At 43.5% G+C, this 18,925-nt stretch overlaps 3 protein-coding genes across 3 annotated transcripts; 1 reads left to right on the top strand and 2 right to left on the bottom strand.

Annotated features, from left to right (window-relative positions):
• Positions 1-171: 171 nt before the first annotated feature.
• LOC110852685 lies at positions 172-5,535 on the bottom strand. Its single transcript, XM_022100794.1, has one exon. The coding sequence runs from the start codon at positions 5,533-5,535 to the stop codon at positions 172-174; it is 5,364 nt and encodes a 1,787-aa protein (XP_021956486.1).
• A 988-nt stretch (positions 5,536-6,523) lies between these two features.
• On the top strand, positions 6,524-11,169 carry LOC110852495 (ataxin-2 homolog). The gene is made up of 4 exons (XM_022100583.2): positions 6,524-6,925; positions 7,770-9,186; positions 9,626-9,733; positions 9,991-11,169. Exons 1-4 carry the CDS (start codon positions 6,923-6,925, stop codon positions 10,011-10,013), a joined length of 1,551 nt encoding a protein of 516 aa, XP_021956275.1. The 5' UTR covers positions 6,524-6,922; the 3' UTR covers positions 10,014-11,169.
• LOC110852496 (putative mediator of RNA polymerase II transcription subunit 26) lies at positions 11,035-17,040 on the bottom strand. Its single transcript, XM_022100584.2, has 5 exons — positions 14,349-17,040; positions 13,144-13,934; positions 12,352-12,628; positions 11,817-12,138; positions 11,035-11,593 (listed from the first exon to the last, which is right to left on the bottom strand). Exons 1-5 carry the CDS (start codon positions 16,161-16,163, stop codon positions 11,226-11,228), a joined length of 3,573 nt encoding a protein of 1,190 aa, XP_021956276.2. The 5' UTR covers positions 16,164-17,040; the 3' UTR covers positions 11,035-11,225.
• Positions 17,041-18,925: the final 1,885 nt, after the last annotated feature.

Genomic DNA, 18,925 nt, shown 5'->3' with positions numbered 1-18,925 from the left:
AAATGTAAAATACGATAAGGAATGAACTCAAGTCAGTGCACAAAATTACATAAATAAATAAGCATAGCATAATGATTATTGAAGGTTATTTTGGATAAAACTTGAACTAAAGTTTAAAACTGTACGAATCCCAACATTCCGGCCGGGTTGAAATAACTATTTCAAAAATAATTACAAAGTAAGCACTAAATCGTCGTCTTGATTGGGGTCGGATGAAGGTACGGAAAGTGGGCAAATTTTCACGATGGGGCGTTTGATTTCACCGTTGGATGTCTTGAGGGTGACGACTCGAACGATTGAATCGGGTCCAGGATGAAGGGCGAGAACGCGTCCGAGCTTCCACTTCAATGGGGGGAGGTTCTCATCTTTGATAAGTACCAGTTCACCAACTGATATCTTCTTGTTTCCAGCCATCCACTTTGGGCGTTGTTGTAGGCGCGTGAGATATTCTGCAGACCAGCGTTTCCAGAATGACTGCATCAGTTGCTGCAGCAGTTGCCAATGGGATAATTGATTTTGCTTGATGTGGTCGAGTGACGGTTCAGGGATTGCAGTCAAGGGGGCACCGATTAAGAAGTGGCCTGGCGTTAAGGCAGCTAAATCCTGGGGATCAGTGGATTCTGCTGTGAGGGGTCTTGAGTTAAGGATTGCTTCTATTTGGCATATTGCTGTCGTCATCTCTTCGAAGTTGAGGCGTTGCAAGCCAATCACTCGGCGGAGGTGGTACTTGATAGATTTCACTCCTGCTTCCCAGAGTCCTCCAAAATGGGGAGAGGCAGGACTATTTAGATGCCAGGTTATTCCATCAGTTGACATGTAATTTGCAATCTTGTCATTATGGGATTTTGAAAGGAGAAGTCTCATGACATCCTTCATCTCGTTCATGGCTCCAACGAAATTGGTACCGCAGTCACTGTAGACATCGGTGGGTCGACCTCTGCGGGCAATGAATCTCTTCAGGGCGGCGAGAAATGCCTCAGTAGTTAAGTCACTCACGACTTCTAGGTGGAGGGCACGAGTTACACAGCATACAAATACTGCTAAATACGCTTTGATTGTGATCTTGCTTCCTTTGAGTAGGGGCTTGAGCATGAAGGGTCCAGCGTAGTCCACACCACATTTGAGAAAGGGTCGGGATTGATTGACGCGAAATGCTGGTAGGTCAGCCATCACTTGCTGCATGGTGCTGGCTCGTTGTCGAATACAATTCACGCACTTTCGTGTAAAGTACCGAATAGCGTCCCTGGCTCGGATGATCCAAAACTGGCGTTGGATCACTGCCATCATTAGTTGAGGTCCGGCGTGAAAGTGTCGGATATGGGCGTCTTGGATGATGAGGTGGGTTAACTGGCCATGATACGGAAGGAGAATTGGATTTTTCTGGTCTGGAGAAAGTGATGAGGATTTGAGACGACCTCCAACACGGATAACACCAGTTTCGTCCAGAAATGGGGAAAGGGAGAGAATTTTGCTCTTGCTGTGGAGTGGTTGTCCTTTCTTCAGTTGTTGAAGATCTTCATAAAAAGCTTGGTGCTGAACGACTTTGACCCAGTGATTCAAAGCTTGATGTAGTTCACCTGGGGTCAACGGGTGATGAGACTTGGTCTTTTGCGGGTGGAGATTGGGATTTCTGCAATTCCTTACGAAACGAAGTACGAATGCGGTGACTCGTTGCAATTTTCGGAGTGATGAGGTCCCACATAACAATGCTTGATCGGTATCGGATAACGTGATGTGACAAGTTACTTGGCGTTCTTCCTTGGACACGTCTTCAGATTCGAGGACTTGGACCTTGGTTGGATTTGGTATCCCACATTTGAGCCATGATGGACCATTCCACCAGAGGGGATGATGAATAAGTTCGTCACATTTGATTCCACGAGATGGGCAGTCGGCTGGGTTGTCGTCTCCGCGAACGTGACTCCATGACTCGAGGGGAACCTTGTCTTGAATCCTTGTGACCCTGTTGGCCACGAAGGTCTTCCATCGGGAGGGATTGGACTTGATCCAAGCGAGTGTGACTGTGGAGTCCGTCCAGGCGCTGACGGAGTGAATTGGGATCTTGAGAGCTGTTTTTACTTTGGGAATGAGTTCGGCTAATAGAACTGCTCCACACAATTCGAGGCGAGGAAGAGAGACGACTTTGGTTGGGGCTACACGGGTTTTGGATGTGATGAGAGAAATTGATGAGCATGACCCTTGGTAGGCGCATAAGTATACGACAGCGGCGAATGCTTTCTCAGACGCGTCGCAGAATCCAGCAAGGCAAATCTTGAGGGTTGTGAGCGGATAGGGGATATTGAGACTTGGGCAGGTTATGCTTGAATCTTTGAAGAAACAACGCTTGATTTTTAGTTTGCAAAGTTGTTGTAGGTCCACTTTGAACTCCATCCATTGTTGTTGAACGTCTTGGGGAAGTTCATCGTCCCACCCTTGATGCAATTTCCACAATGATTGCATCAAAATCTTGGCGTTTATCATGATGGGGGCTAGCCAACCGATCGGGTCGAAGAGGCGAGCTATTTCGGACAGGACGGTGCGTTTGTTGAGAGGCTTATTACCATTTGGTTGCGGGTTAAATCTGAAGAAGAAATGATCAGATTTTGGATTCCAACTTATCCCGAGGGTTTTCACGCTTGAATCCAAATCGAAGAGGTCGAGAGATTGGGTCTCTCTCATTTCTGGGGGCAGCGAGTCCAACACAGCTTGCGAGTTGGAACTCCATTTGCGTAGGCTGAGACATGCAGACTTGGCAAGGGCAATAATCTGAGTTTGGGTGTTGAGGGCTTGTTTGATAGTTGGCTCACCGGACATCAGGTCATCCATGTATAGGTCGCGCGCGGCGGCTTCTGCTGCTTGGGGGTAGTTCTTCTTTTCTACGGTTGAGACCTCCTTGACTGCTCTGGTGGCAAGGAATGATGCCGATGCTGTACCATAGGTAACAGTGTTGAGTTTGTAGTGGCGTATAGGGCCTGAGGAGTCTTCTCTCCACAAGATTCGCTGCATCTCAGCATCTTCCGGGTGGACAAGAATCTGACGGTACATCTTGGCGATGTCTGCCGTAAATGCTATTCGGTGTAGCCTGAATCTGATTAGTAAGTCAATGAGGGGATCTTGAATAGTTGGGCCAACTAACATTGTGTCGTTGAGAGAAATGTTGTTGGATGTCTTGGCAGATGCATCAAAGACGACCCTGAACTTTGTTGTTGTGCTTGAGGGTTTCAGCACAAAGTGATGGGGCAAATAGCATTTGTTACCCGATTCGGAGTCCAAATTGGTAACTTCTGTCATGTGTCCGAGCTGCTCGTATTCCTTCATGAAGGAGTGATACTCTTGGCGATAGGTAGGGTTTGCTTGAAGTCGTCGCTCGAGGTACATGAGACGCTTCTCAGCAATCTTGAGGGAATGACCCAGCTTTGGTCGTGGGGTCTTGAAGGGGATTCTCACCATGAATCTTCCTTCATCATCACGGGTGTATGTGGAAGTGAAGTGTGTTTCTGCGGCCGATTCTTCAGGGGAAAGTAGTCGTGTGGGTGGTTCATTCTCCATTTCCCAAAACTTGCGAAGGAGGCTGTCAAGGTGTTCATCTTCTTGATCACTGGTCGATGAGAAGTGTGTCGAGTTTGGTGTTGTAGTTTCCTTTGGCGTGAGAGTGGTATGCACCGTGGGCTGGATAAGAGGAGAATCGCTAGATCCACCACCAATCAGCCAACCGAAACTGGTTTCAAGAGCCACGGGACTGTTGGGAGGACCGGACCTCTTTCCACCTTCTAGGATGGCGAAGAAAAATTCTGCGCCCAGGAGCATATCCACTTCTTCAGGTTCGTGGTACGAAGGGTCTGAGAGATTGATACCCTGCAGATGAGGCCACCTGGTGTGGTCAAATTTGGAAGTTGGAAGTTTACCAGTGATCTTGTTTGTAAGGAGGCACCTTGAGACAGTAAAGGTAACGGATGTGTCGAAATGGGGAGTTATTGTGAACCAAGTGAATCCTGATGACGTAGCTACTGCTGCTCCACCGAGTCCAGTTGCTGACGTGAGATATCGTCGACGTGGTAGGCCGATACGACGGGCGCAGGATTCTGTCGCGAAGTTGGTGTTGCAGGCGTTATCAGCGAGAATTCTTACTGTATGGTAGTGACCGTGCTTGTCAAGGACTTGCACCAGTGCTGTGGCGAGGAGAGTGTCGTACTCCTTGCCCAAAGAGAAAGAACGACTTGATTGAGGGGGTGTTTCAACATTTGATTTATTGTTGTAGCCTTGGGATGTTGAAGTAGACGTGAGGTGCACAATAGCACCACCATTGGGGTCATCTCTTGGCCTGGTGCCGGTTGAGTGATCCGATGGCGTGGGTCGGTGTAGCATGGTATGATGTCTTCCACCGCACGTACGACAACCCTTGTTGCTCGTACACTTTGAGACCTGATGTCCCTCAGTTAGACAATTATAGCAAAAGTTGTGCTTACGGGTGACTTCACAACGCTGCTGGACGGGAAATTGGATAAACTTCTCACAGCGGTAGATGGGATGAGACGGCTCATCGCAACATTTGCAGGAATTGGACGACTTCGTCGCGGTGACATGGACAAGACTTCGAGGGGTTCGGCTCTTGTCGCCATGATAATTGTTGTTGGATTTGCTTGCATTCTTTGGGGTCGTGCTGGTTCCGCTGGCGGCGAGGGCGCGGGCACGCTGCTCTAGGAAATCGAAGAAGGACTTGAGGGTTGGGATAGCGCTATCGTTCAGGCTCTGTTCCCACAATTCTTTGGAGGAGGAATCCATCTTCATCATCATTAGGAAGAGTAGAATAGCATCCCATTGGTCTGTAGGTAGTTTGAGGACTTGAAGGGATCGGATGCATTCTCTTGATACGTCCACAAGTTGACGAATTGCTGTTGCTGATTGGGACTGAACAATTGGTTGATTTGTAAACTTTCGCATGATTGCAAAAAGGAGCTCACGGTCATTCTGGTAGCGGTCGGATAGCTGGCTCCATGCGATGTCGTAATTGGCGTCAGTGATTATCATACTTTGGAGTTGTCGGGCTGCTTCACCCTTTAATTGGCTTTTGAGGTAAGTGAATTTTTGGGATTTACTTAACTTGGTGTTGTCGTGGACTGCAGTTACAAACATGTCACGGAATGACACCCATTCGTGGAGATTACCGTCGAACGTGGGTAGCTCCAGTATAGGAAGTCGGATTTCGCTGTTGGTTGTGGATGTCGAGACGGTGGGGGTGCCAGGAATCTTCAGCTTGAAACCGGTCATCGTTGTGACGATACGACACGCCTTGCGAAGAAGACGTTGGTATTCCGTAACGTGGGGAGTCATATCGGCAGGAGCTGTTGCTTGAATCTTTTTATGAATATCCATCACTTCTAATTGACTGGTTTTTGCCATTACAAGGAGATGATTGATTCCGGCTTCATCAAGGGGTGTGGTTGCATGGTTGGTGACTTCAACTTCAAGGAAATCGAGGGTGTCGCTGATGCTGCTGCGGTCGTGCACTGCTTTGTCGATCGCTGAAGGTGCCATGGGTGTTGCTTTTGGCTTCAGGGGGTTTTAATCACTATTATCACACTTTAATTACCGGTAGAGATATCCGGTTCGGAGAGACCAAAATGTTGGGGATGACGGCTCCCAACGAGCAGGGGGTTTGTGTGAGTGATAAAAATGAGTGTTCCCTGATTATGGGTATTGAAATGTGTGCAAATATGTGTATGGATCGGTGAGAAATAAGATGGCAATGTGAAGTACTTGATTGTAGTCAGTTTATACAAGTTATTAAATTCATACAAATTGAGGCAAATTGAGATTAGGAAAATAGACTGACGTGACCTGACTGACTTGGACAAATTGTGTAAGCAGAATGACAACGAGGAAAAATATGTAACTTGTATTTATAACCTATGGTAAGTAAATGAGCAATTAAGTATGTAAAATTAGACCTTCTGGAAAGTTACTGTCAAGGTAAAATAAGAATACTTAGAACTCGGGTTCAACTTATTAGTCACAATAGAGATTAAAGGAAATGAACTCGTACACAATTACTCAAATGAAGTTACATGGGTAACTTAAATGTAAAATACGATAAGGAATGAACTCAAGTCAGTGCACAAAATTACATAAATAAATAAGCATAGCATAATGATTATTGAAGGTTATTTTGGATAAAACTTGAACTAAAGTTTAAAACTGTACGAATCCCAACATACTAGTTGGCAACCAAATGTATTGCAGAAATGTGAGACTGCATCTGCAAATAAGTAAGTACGATGGAAAGGCAGAGAAAGCGAGTGCAAGATTTTTGACCAATTTTTAACATATCCAAATTATAGAATAGAAGTACGACGACGACAACAACTACTGCATATATAGAACTACTGCTGCAACTGGCGTGTACATACGAGTACACGTATCTGGGGGGCACAAGTTGTTATCTCTATCTTGTGTGAAAACTGCTACATATACCTACTTAAATATTGTTGCACTCCAAATCTCATCTCAGCACCACAACGACGACAGCGTTGCGTTGTACCGTACATAACTCATTCAAGATTTCAAGTGCAAATGTGATTGACTTTTTCATCTGCTTCTTCCTTCCGAGTCTATAAGAAAGCTGCATAAAAGATCATCTCCTTCAGTTGCACTCCAATTTGCAACTTGGCTCTAGAAAATACTTCTTCCAATATTTAAATTATTTATTTATCCCGAGTCAAGCACCACTCTAGAAAGTTTTCAGTTTTTAAAAGACCACATTAAAGCTTAGGCAGTGATAAATAAAGTGAATACGATTTTGTGAATTGGAGAAAATAACCTGGAACCAGTTTTGTGCAAATTTCCCACATTTGTTTGTTAAGCATCGTGCCTGACATATTAAAAAAGGACGGTTCGTCAAGGTCATCAATTCTGAACGAACAAAATGGTCAGTATTTTACCGATTCGGATTCTAAAACTTTACGTGCGACAGCTTATTAACATTCTGAATTTAGCAACAATTTATTTTCTGTATTGTCTGTTCTGTAACCACTCTCGATTTCTAAAAGAAATGCATTTTCGTAAACAATCAAATCAAGCGTGCGTGGAATGATCATCATCAAACCTGATTTGTGGTTGGATTTTTTTGTGGAACCAACTTATCTACCAGACCAGTAGATTTTATTTGATCGCTTTGCATGCAGTACAATAAACCAGTTAACCGACGCTTAGAAAGAAATCCTTTTGCATGCAGGTAACATTTCTTTCATGCATCAGGGTACATATGTACAACAATCATATAGTTCATGTATGTACATATGTATGCACACGCACATAACAAACTAGCCGTAGTTATTATAGAAGACGTTTTCTCTAAAAAAAACTTGCCTTTCTGCCACTTTAGCGAAATAAATTAGTCTTTCGTTTCGTCAATAATATTTGGAAGAACACCAATAAAATTTTTGTTAAGAAAAAATCATCACCAATTTTTGAGAGATCAACTTTCATGTGTAACACATTCCATTTAGGAAACTCGGTTGTTATAAATGAATGAATGAGCTATGAATTTTGTGTATGGAGATGTCTCGTCAGTTTAAACTTTTGACACATGCAGCTTAAACTGTGAGTGATACATTTTTTCGCCTTGGGAGCGATTTTGATGGGAAAATTAAGCGTGTCATTGTTAAAAATATGCCGCGGGGTACGCCAACGCTTTTGGGCTTTCTGTTTCCATTTTCATACTCCACATTATGATAATTTTTGTAACATACCTTCATTTCACATGGATTTAGCACAACTCAAGAATTTCACTCTTACTCATCGTCACCCTCGGTACCGTATTGGTGGTTAATGGTCAACGTGGATCACCAATATCAAGCTATTTTGGTCGTGGATCCCCCTCCCCACCCACGCAAGGTTTAGGATACCCACAACAATCACAGGCTTACTCGCCTTATGGCAAAAAACCGGGGAAGTCCACCGGTCCGAATTTGATTGGATGGTTGGGATCGCAAATGGCGAAATTTCCATCGTTCACTAGGTCTGCTAGACCTTCGAATCCTTTCCCACAACAAAAATATAAGCAGCAAATTCATGGCGGAGGAGGAGGTGGAAAACTGCCAGTAATCTTTTCGTCTTCATCCTCAAAATATGGAGGCTCATCGGTCAACTCTATTCACGGGGGAGGAGGAGATGTCTCCCATATTTACATGCCGCCCGGTTCCACGACCCCTTCAGCTTCGATGACGCCACAAAATACCATTTTCCAAATAATTTCTGCCGATGGGTCGAGCAGATATCAGGCCAGTCCGCCTCCAGGGTATGAAAACTTTTTCAGTGGACAACAACCAGGAGGATCGTCACCTCAACAAAGCCAATTTTCTCGTTCACCCCCAACTCCTCCACAGAGACCAAGCTTACCCGTCCACTCGATGGACCAAGTGGTCCAACAGCAAGGACAATTCGGCCAAGTCGTGTACCACAGTGCAGGACAACAGCCCCTTTATGGTGCCAAGGCTGCCGGGAATATTGAGCTAATCCCGTCAAAAATGGTATCCTATGAGAAGCAGGTTCTTTCCACGGGGCATCCTGAATACCAAGCGTCCTTGGATGGGATGGTTACCTCGGCGTCAAATGGTTATCCGGTGTATTATCAGCAACAACAGCAGCAACAGCAACAACAGCAAGTGCAACAACAAGTACAATATACTCACCCCAGTCTTCCAGGAAATTATGAATACAGAGGACAACAAGTGCAAAGAATCGATGAAAACTTGGGGTCAATGTTGAACGGCGTTTCCCCCGATATTGCCCCAATCTACGACTTATCTTCTCTTCACGGACAAGAGCAGCAACAACAGCAACAAGTCGCTCCATCCCATCAGGAACCAATTTATGTTCAACCCCCACAACAACAGCAGTACGCCTCCCCCGATAACCAAGACATGCAGGCCGACTACTCCCACCAATCCGCTGCCATGTCTGTGGTCCAACCACCCTCCAACTTCCAATATCAAGGTGTTCAACAACAATCTCAACAAGACCTTCAAGTAGCAGAGAGCAATAACCAGCAGCAACAAGTTCAGATCGTGAACCATGGTGCGGCCGATGGGAATCCGACATTCGAAGTTTTTGCAGATGCGAACGCTCCCACGTACGATGGTGGTCATCCTTTCGACATTAACCAACTCATTTCCATGATTGAGCCTGGTTAGTAATTTGATTTTGGCATTTTCAACGAAATTCGAGTTCAAAATGGAGGTCTCCAGGGTATGCTGTCAGATTTCGGGCAAATTAGTGTCAATCGATGACAAATTTAATTTACATGAAATTTGCGGAAGACGCGATCTCCCAATGGGCACGTTTGGCGGAGACATTTGCATCAGAAGAGGAGAAAACGCGCAGTAAATTTGAAAAATTTGTAAACTTTAATTCGTGCTTTCTCTTCTTCGGATGCAAATATCTCCGCCAAAATCTGCCCATTGGGAGATCGTGTATTTTGCAAATTTCATATTACTTCAATTTGTCATCGATTCACACTAATTTGCTCAAAATCAGAGAGCATACTCTGCCAAACCTCCATCCCATTGTCAGGCCTGTCCCATTCTTCTCAACTTTACATCTAACCACTACTTACTTCTCTAAATAGGTGCACAAGTGGACCCGAAGGACATTGTTTCCGAGGATCAAGAGAATGCGGCGAGTAACAATCCAGCCTATGCCGCATCACAACAACAAGAGTTCCTTCCACAATACGGTATTCCCCCCACTTCACACTTGAAAGCCAACAAACTATCAAATTACTCTGGCAGAAAAGATGAGCTTAAATTTCAAAAGCCTTCCAACTTTTCTCCTGCTCCTTCTAACTTTCCCCCTCGTCGTTCCCCTCCATCTTTGGTAACACGACCTCCCTCCTCTCTAGCTTTCCCTCCCACTTCACCTCTCACCACTCCACCACCTCCCTCCATGAATAATGAATTACGTAATAAAGCTAATATTCTTAAACAATTACAGACCCGACCCAAGTACAACAATGACAACAAACGTACCGACAAGACGACTAACGTCACCACCACCACTCAAAATGCGCCAAATATTAAATTTCCAAACGACGATGACAAGGACCTTTATTATTATCACGATTTTACAACCATCCCGACTGATTCGGACGGCACTAAATTAAGAACGACTAGTAGTAGTAGTAGCAGTAGTACAAACTTATCATCCCGACCCCATTATTCTCGCCCCACTACTCGTCGTCGAAAACTAAATATTGTTACATCACCCTCCCCGACCCTAGACAATGACAGCGACAACAATAACAACAACAATCACCACCAAAATTACATATACAGCCGACCTTTATCAAGTATAATATCCGGTTCGGGAGGATATCCCGTAAATCCGCTCTTGGACTCGGTCCTCTCCACGGATAATGAGTCCGAGGGGAAATTAAATGGTGGTGGTGATAATGACCAAGAGGAAAGTCGACAAGTTTACCAATACGCGATAACAGTCACGCCTCCCACACACATGTTTGAACAAGAGTTAACAGACAAAGAGAAACGCAGAAAGTTTAACAAAAGTAGAAATAGCACGGCCATAACGGACATAGTTTCGATGAGTGTTCTCAACTCGACTTCCATTATTTCAACGTCAGGTCATATCACGACGAGTTCGCCAAAACGGTTCCCTGTATACGAAAGGCAGAAATCATCATTGTCAGCTTAATTAATAGTAAACATTTATTTATTTTATGTACAGTAGGAAGTAAATAGAAGAATGAGCTTGCTGGGGGACTTTTTCTTCAGAATCTACTTATCTTAGATGGCTCACTATATACCTAAATATAGAAACGTACACTGAAAAATCTGAAAAAATCCGGTGTAGAGGCACATATGTACTCCGTGCTGGTATTGATTTGGTAACAACTTCCTACCGGATTGGTAATAGTTTGTTTCTGCGTAGTAAATTTTTCAGTGCCACAAATGGTAATACTCGTTATTACCGTGGAGTCATATGCGTACTCCGGCCAGGATTGATTTAATACCAGTTTTCTAACCGTGTACGTCCCATTTTTGCTTGAATCCTTATCTTCGAGCTTTATTTATTGCAGGAAAATACAAAATATAACACATTTTCATACATACCCGATATTTATTATTAGCGAGAATAAAATAAATAAAAAACTAAGCTATAAAAATAAATACTGATTGTCGGTTTTATAAAATTGCTCTATTCATCCAATATCAATTGCCGTTTCGTTGTGAGGATGAATCTGAATCTGGTCTTATTGTCCCGTTAATTCTGCTACTGTTTCTCGACGAGAGGATGAAGGAAGACCCGAGAACAGACCTTTTATTGGGACTACTCGATCTCAACTCTTCCCCAGATTCGGCCCAAGTCTCACTTTCTCCTTCATTCGCAATAACCATAAAAGGAGAATTAGACGGAGTTAAAGGATTTTTGGCTTCTTCTTCTTCCTCTGATTTTGCATTATCAGAACGCGAATCTTCTTGGGAAGCCTCGATAGATGATGAGGTTGGGGGGACGGGGACGACTTCTGACGAAGCGGGATCAAGATCCAGGCCAAAGAGTGATGTCAGCAGGGATCGGCCTAAATAATTGGAAGTAGTTTGATACACATAAATTAGTGTGGGGGCCCAGTGGCCGCAGAAGTGTGGGGACAATGTCCCCACGGTTATTCGATGTCCGCATCATCTGCCCATGTTATACAAACCCCTCCCTCCCCTATCCCACAATGTTAATGTCCCCACAGCTTCCGCGGCCACTGTACAAAAGTCTAGACTGATGATGAAACCGATTTTATTTTATTTTACCAGAAATTGTTTTCGAATTCGAGAGAGAAGAAGTCGAACTTTTATCTCCGCCAGACTTTGTCGTCGAGTTGTGACTGCTTTTCTTATGGTGACGATTCTTGGATTTTTTCTGCTTGCCATGCTTTTCCTCATCGTTTAAGCAGACGCAGGCAGATGGCAAAAATACAGATCGGACGACGGGACAACGCTCCTCATTTTGCGGGTCTAAAACGACGAGTCTTTGGGCTGTGAATCTCTGCACGCATTTCATATCGTCATCCCTACTCGGGTGGGAATTATGGGCACAAAGGCTGATTTGCGCTTCCTGTTTCCACTCTTGTGTCTGCAATGTTAAATTATGCATTAATTTCATACTTACATATTTCAGATCAAAACATTGGCCGCGGAAGCTTGAGGGGACAAAAGGGCAATGTCCCCACGGTTATTCAATGGCCACATCATCTCCCCATGTTATTCAAACCCCTCCCTCCTCTACCCTACAATTTTAATGTCCCCACGGCTTCCGCGGCCACGGCTTGTACTTAAATCAAACCACCTGAAGAATGATGAGCCATTGTCCTTGTTCATTTTTTGCCCAGCCGGGCACAATTTTTACTTCTTTCGTGTCACAAACAGGCTTCCCAGAAAATGTCTTCCAACTCCACCCCGCCGTATTTTTCGCAGACGAGGAGGAGCCTTTTCCCTTCGAAGAACTACTTGAGGTCGAGTTCTTCGTCACAATTACGTCATAGCGTACATCCGTTTTCGGCAGAGGGGCGATCAAGTGAGATAACAAGGTCGAACATCTCGCACCTACGGCTTCAACCTTGCCCCTGTAACCACACACATAAAAGAGTCACTCAAACTGCACTTATTTTACGACGCCATGCATCCTAGTTAAGTGCAGTAAACAGTTACAACATATATAACCAAGGGGTGAAAGCAGTGTGTTATACGGCAAAATGAATGTCATATTGTTTTTGCATCGAAAATCTGTTATCTGTTAAAATTTACACGGCTGACGTATTTTCGACAGTTATAACATCTTATCCTAATTTAAAATTTGGTGACCTTTTTGTGACATTTGAGGTCAAAATGGAGGTCATCATTGAATTCGGGGTTAAATTTCAGTTCAAATTGACATATATACCATATTTAACATTTGGTGACCGTTTTTGAGTGTGACCTACAGTGACCTGTCTTTGAACTAGTACTGTCGCTTTACGCTGTGAGTTTATGTTCAAAATTTCAAGTCTCTGATTTTTCGTTATCAGACCAACGGACAGACACACGGACGGACATAGCGATCTCATAAAGCGCTTTCACCCCTTTAACAAATAGCACTCACAGTGGGTAGTACGACGTAACCGGGCAGAATCCAAACCGATGGAATTTTTCGCAGTCCGGTGGGCTCTTAAATCTTTCCAGGGAAGAAGAAGAGGATGCAGAAATTGAGAACGAGTTCGCTTCTGATTTACCACTGGCATCTTTATGATGATCTTTATTTTCCTTTTTCCTCTTCGTCGTGGGCACCAACCACTCCGAAACGAGGCTCGAACTCGCTGCCGTCGTACTCGCCGCGTGATGATCGCCAGAATAATGACTTGGTTCAGTGGTGAAAGGAGGAAATTGAAAATTTGACCCGAATCTTCCCACCCAATCGCTCCCAGTTTGGGTGGGTTTATGCATGTCATTTCTGTTGTAGTTGTATCCTCCACCTCCATTTGAATAGCTCGCTCCGACCGTGATGCTGGTGCTGGCGGGGGCCGGAGCGTAAAATGGCTTTGTATTGGCGTATCCCGAATTGGAGAAAAACTGTCGGTTTTGTCGGATTCCGGGAGAAGAAGAATACGGTTTTGATGATTTCGTGGGGTCCATATCACTCCAGACGTTCGCGGTCACAATGTCCTTTGTGAACTCGTTTCTTAGCATGTTCATCATGGAGGACTCCGTTGTTGACGAGACGGACGCGCTGGAGATCCCATTGGAAAATGCGAAGTGGTTAAAAGGTCGGAAGCCAGATTCCATTGCGGGCAAGTCGACATTCTCGTTTGACCCGGTACTCCGAGAGGTTGTCGTCGGGAACAAAGATTTCGAGTTGCGATTGGAAAGCGGGTTTATTGTGATAAATTCTCGGAGCTGGAGAGTATAAAAAGATACCAATTACTTAAATATCTTGTTTGTGGTAGTCAGAATGGAGGTTTCCCAGCGTATGCTCACAGATTTTGGCAAAATTAGTGTCAATCGATCGCAAGTTTAATTAGTATGAAATTTGCAAAAGACACGATCTACCAATGCGCAGGTTTGGCAGAAATATTTTGCATCCGAAGAGGAGAAAACGTGCAGTAAATTTGGAAAGTGTACAATTTTTCAGCCTTAGTGGCCGTTTTCTCCTCTTCGGATGCAAACATTTCTGTCAAACATGACCATTGGTAGATCGTGTCTTTTGCAAATTTCATACTAATTAAATTTGTAATCGATTGACACTAATTTTCCTTAAAATCTGCGAGCATACGCTGTGCCACCTCCATTGTTCCTCCTTATTTTACTTACCCCTGACGTCGTATCCTCAAAAGAATGAAGTTGCAGAGACGGTTTAAAACCCGAATCTCCAGAATTGTGTCCATTAAACTTGCTGAAAGCCGGGACAGATGCAGAATTTGAATTGTCGTCGTCATGTCTCCATTTAGACCGAGAACCCCTGGGCGTCAACGAGATTGGAGCGGAGGAGGATAGCAGAAATCCATTAGCGTTATTATTATTGTTCACATTTTTCTCTGCACTGAAATAAGCAGCCTTTTTCTGAGAAAGTGAAGGTTGTGGGATCCACTGGGACTTCTGAGTGTCTTCACTCTCACTCTGTTTCAATTCGTAGCGCGTATTCATATTCAGCATTTTCGGTGGCGTGGGAGGGTCCGGGTAACGGAACGAACCAACAAGTGTGGAAGGTGAGCTGTGTAAGCTGTTTTGTTGCTGAGAACTGTTCAGAATGACATCCTGGATATTTTTGTACGGGGGTCGAGACGTTGTCGTCGTCGTGATTGGCGTCGTTGTTGTGATTGTCGTCGTGGGCGCTGGCGTCGTCACCAGGGTCGTGCTAGAATATTCATGACTGCTCCCACTGCTAATTTGTTCCCCGACATACCGATGACTCTGATAAATCGGAGGGGATGGCGTCGTCGCCGCGACAGATGACGACATTGCCAGCGTCGTCGGCGGAGAAAAAGCTGCCGTCGTACCGTTCCCACTACTTTCTCTTTCCGTAAAACTAAAATTGGTCGCTTGTGCATAGGACGTCGACATGTCAAGCGGCGATGGGCTGAATTTCCCCAGAAAGCTGGTGACATGTTGCTCTTGCTGCTGGTAAGGTTGACTGGGCACTGATGTAATCGGGGGAAATGGTTGTCGCACCGCAATAATTTGCGGCGTGGGACGTCTCCCTCCACCTCCGCCGCCATGAAAGTTTTTCAACAACGGTGAATTTGACGGTACGGGGACCGGAATTGCAATTATTTTCCCACCAACTGGTGGTTTCCCGATCATTGGGATCATCACTTTTTGATAGTGAGGCTGCTTATTGGCTATATTATTATTCTTATTCGGGTAGAATAATTTTTGAGCGAAATTTTGAAAACTATTTTTCAACCGTTCATTATTATTCGGATATCGCACGGCGGAAGGTCGTGGCGCCTGCTGATTGTGACCGTCTTGTTGTTGGTGATTATTCCCATTATTATTGTACAAACCCGCATTTTTATTAATCTGACTACTCAACGGATTCGTCATCACCATCCCGTTAAACTTATGCTCAACTTTCTCCGGGGGTTCGTTCGGATTTGGTCCCAGGACGGGATGTGCGATTAAAACGGATTTTCCATTCCCGTGCTGCATCTCGAGTTGAGGAAGTGGATGGCTCGTGGCGAGAATGGGGAGTTGCAGACTGGAAAACCCATCGCTACCACTTTCACCCGCATTACTGTTCGTATTACCACCTGAAACACCAAGGTCCTGCTCGCCCAAATTCAATTGATTGATCGATTGTCCCGTGAGGAGGTCGTTGAAATGAGAAAAGTCTTCCAGCCTGAGATCCTTGCCTATCTGACTCGTAATCATATCACTGAATGAGCCCGGTTCAGTCAAAGTACCACCACTTTCTCCTCCCGTTCCCGTCGTCGTCCCAGAAGGAAACGTCGTCGGCCACGGTGATCTCGACCGGAACAAGGCGGCCAATTGATTTATTAAGGCTTGTCCCTGCACCACATTGTTGCTCTGAATTAGGCTCAAAAACACCACCAGCGATGACAACACCGCGACCAAATTGTTTTGACGTTGGGGTGCAAACCCAAAAATTGATTTTCTCCTCATCATATCTTCTTCACTTTCCGAGTTTTAACCTCAAAACTAAAACAACAACACGGTTCTAAACATTAGTAAAGGAGAAACCGCACGAGTACTACTAAATGGGCGCATTGTGTAAACAAGGGTTCTTTTTCGCGGAAATTTATTTGCGGGTGGTATGTATGTCTGCAACAAAATTTATTTGTTTCGTTCCGTAGACTTTGTAATTTGTGGTTTTTCACGTCACTCTAAACTGCAGATGCTTTGTTTATCAACACTTTTTCGTATATATTTACTTTCTCCCAAGATCAACAGTAAAGTTACTTACTTATTTAGTCACTAAATATTCCTAACCTTCCCCTAATAAAAAATCCTTAAACTTTACTAACCAACCGTACCGAATAAAAAAACAAATTGATATTTGCTGCTCTACCCGAGAGTTAATTTCATACTAAACTCCCCACTGCGTACGTACATACTTCGTCAATCGTAAATAATACTGTCCTATCTGCAAAACACTTTCAGTTATAGAAAAATAATCCCACGCGCATAAGCACTAACTCGATTAGAATTCTAAACGGTTACATTAAGTATATGTACGTATGCATGTCTACCTACCTAAATATCTGCATACCGTTTAAAGGATAGCATGAAAAAGGGGAGCATAAAATGTGTGTACGTCTTGAAATTGAAATTGAACTCGGCGGACGCCAGTAATTACATTATTTCCCTCCTCCACCCACCAATAATAAGCAAATAATAATCGCATTCAGATTGGCGAGATTGAAATGAAAAAATGGAAGTTGAAATGATGCTGATTCGGAGTCATACACACACTCAAGCTTTGTTTAATAAGCACCACTTAGTTCCAAGGCATGACATTCAACTTATCTAAAACTAGAGCACATTGAGGCTTCCACTTCCTTTAAGCTGAATGTGCACACACACTTTGCTGAGAAAACATTGTGGGTAAAACGTTCGCTGGGTTTACTTTGCTTATAATTCCAGTCTCACATTGTTCCCTAAGAACTTTCTCATGATAAATAATAATGTGCTCCCAATTTGTATTTAAATTCTATTTCATGGCGAATACCTAAGATACGCAACAAACTTCACCTCGTTCCTCGTCTTCTTCACTTTTCTATGTCATTTCCTTTCCCCGTTTGGTTATAATTACTACCATTAAATGTTTCACTTTTAATTTTAACTTGTTATTACGAGCAGGCCTTAACTTTACGACTCATCGTGGTTAACTATTTAAATAGTCGCGTCCTGCGTTTTATTTAGGGGAATCTTCTTCTTCTGCTTCTTGACTTGGTTTCGTTTTCGATGCGATACAGCGATAAGTTACTTTTTTTTAATTAGATTTGATGAGAAACTGCGGTGTAATTCTGGGTATCGTGCCAGATTGGGAGTCACTTTTACTTATTAATTTGTATAATTAGCATTTATAAATATTTCTAAATTGGCAATGTGATCGGATTACGTATGTATGGCACTTGGATAGAAATTTTGCACAGACGTATGTAATTTGCACCAATATTTGTAATATTTTTTTTCTAATATGTTTTTCACTTTTCACATTTACTTGAGCTTTTCCATTGTTTTCAATAAGTAGAAATTGAAATCGGACCCCTTTCAGTGACCAAACGAAGATAGAAATTTAAACTCTTTTTTGTTCAGCTACATACCTTTTCGTCAATATTTAAACTTCAAATGAATAGTGAACGATTTTCAAGTCTTCGTTGCTCAAAATGTAATTTGCGTGAATAATGGTTCCCATTTGGGCAGAACTAATCGTATAGAATATGATCTTATCATCACTCTAGTAGATAAATGCCATTTCGCTCACAGTTCAACCATTCAGTACAGTTACATACATACGTACATTTTATATTTCTAAGTACGAGGAAAAGTGTAGACTCAAAATTTGATGCGACTCGGTAATTACAAGATTGAATCGGTGTATTAAATTGTCATTTAGCCATATTTTTGCAGCACACTGGGGAAGCAGCACTTTGTGCATAGAACGAAACAGTGGCCGCGGAAGCCGTAGGGACATGTGGGGACGTTAACATTGTAGGATAGGGTAGGGAGGGGTTTTTATAACATGGGCAGATGATGGGGACATCGAATAGTTATGGGGACATTGTCCCTCTGTGTTCACACTTCCGCGGCCACTGTACCCCTATCAAAAATATGCTTACGCTTACAGTGGCCGCGGAAACTGTGGGGTCATCTGGGGACATAACATTGTGTGATAGGGGAGTGAGGGGTTTATATAACACGGAGAGATGATGCGGACATCGAACAACCCTGGGGACATTGCCTCTCTGTCCCCACACCGTTTCCGCGGCCACTGCAACGAGAGGAAGTAGTGGCACAATCCCATCGTTCGCATGCCATACAGCGAGATACGCACTGATAAAACGTATCGTATTGTTCAACTAAAAGTCTTGTTGATGCAGTGCACGCGTGAAATTTGTCGTTTATTTTTTTGCATGAGAAAATCGTCTATTGATAAAATCGTGGAAAAAGTAAAACCAATTTTTAATATTAAGACAAATTCAGATCGAATTACAAACCTTGACTTTGACTTTCATGCATGCATACATTTCACGAATCGCACCCCGTCCGTCCGTCTGGTAGAAATCATGGCGAGACTCGACCAATACAAAGTTATAATCAGCTTACTTACTTATCACCACCTTTGGGAAATTTATTTTAAGCGGCTTAATCATAATTGTTGAATTTAATTCAATAAATTTCTATATTATAATTGAAAAAAATTT

The sequence above is a fragment of the Folsomia candida genome, unplaced genomic scaffold, assembly GCF_002217175.1.
Source record: "Folsomia candida strain VU population unplaced genomic scaffold, ASM221717v1 Fcan01_Sc007, whole genome shotgun sequence".
Taxonomy (NCBI): domain Eukaryota; kingdom Metazoa; phylum Arthropoda; class Collembola; order Entomobryomorpha; family Isotomidae; genus Folsomia; species Folsomia candida.
Note: the sequence above shows the minus strand (reverse complement) of the source record. Positions and strands in the feature narration are given on the sequence as shown.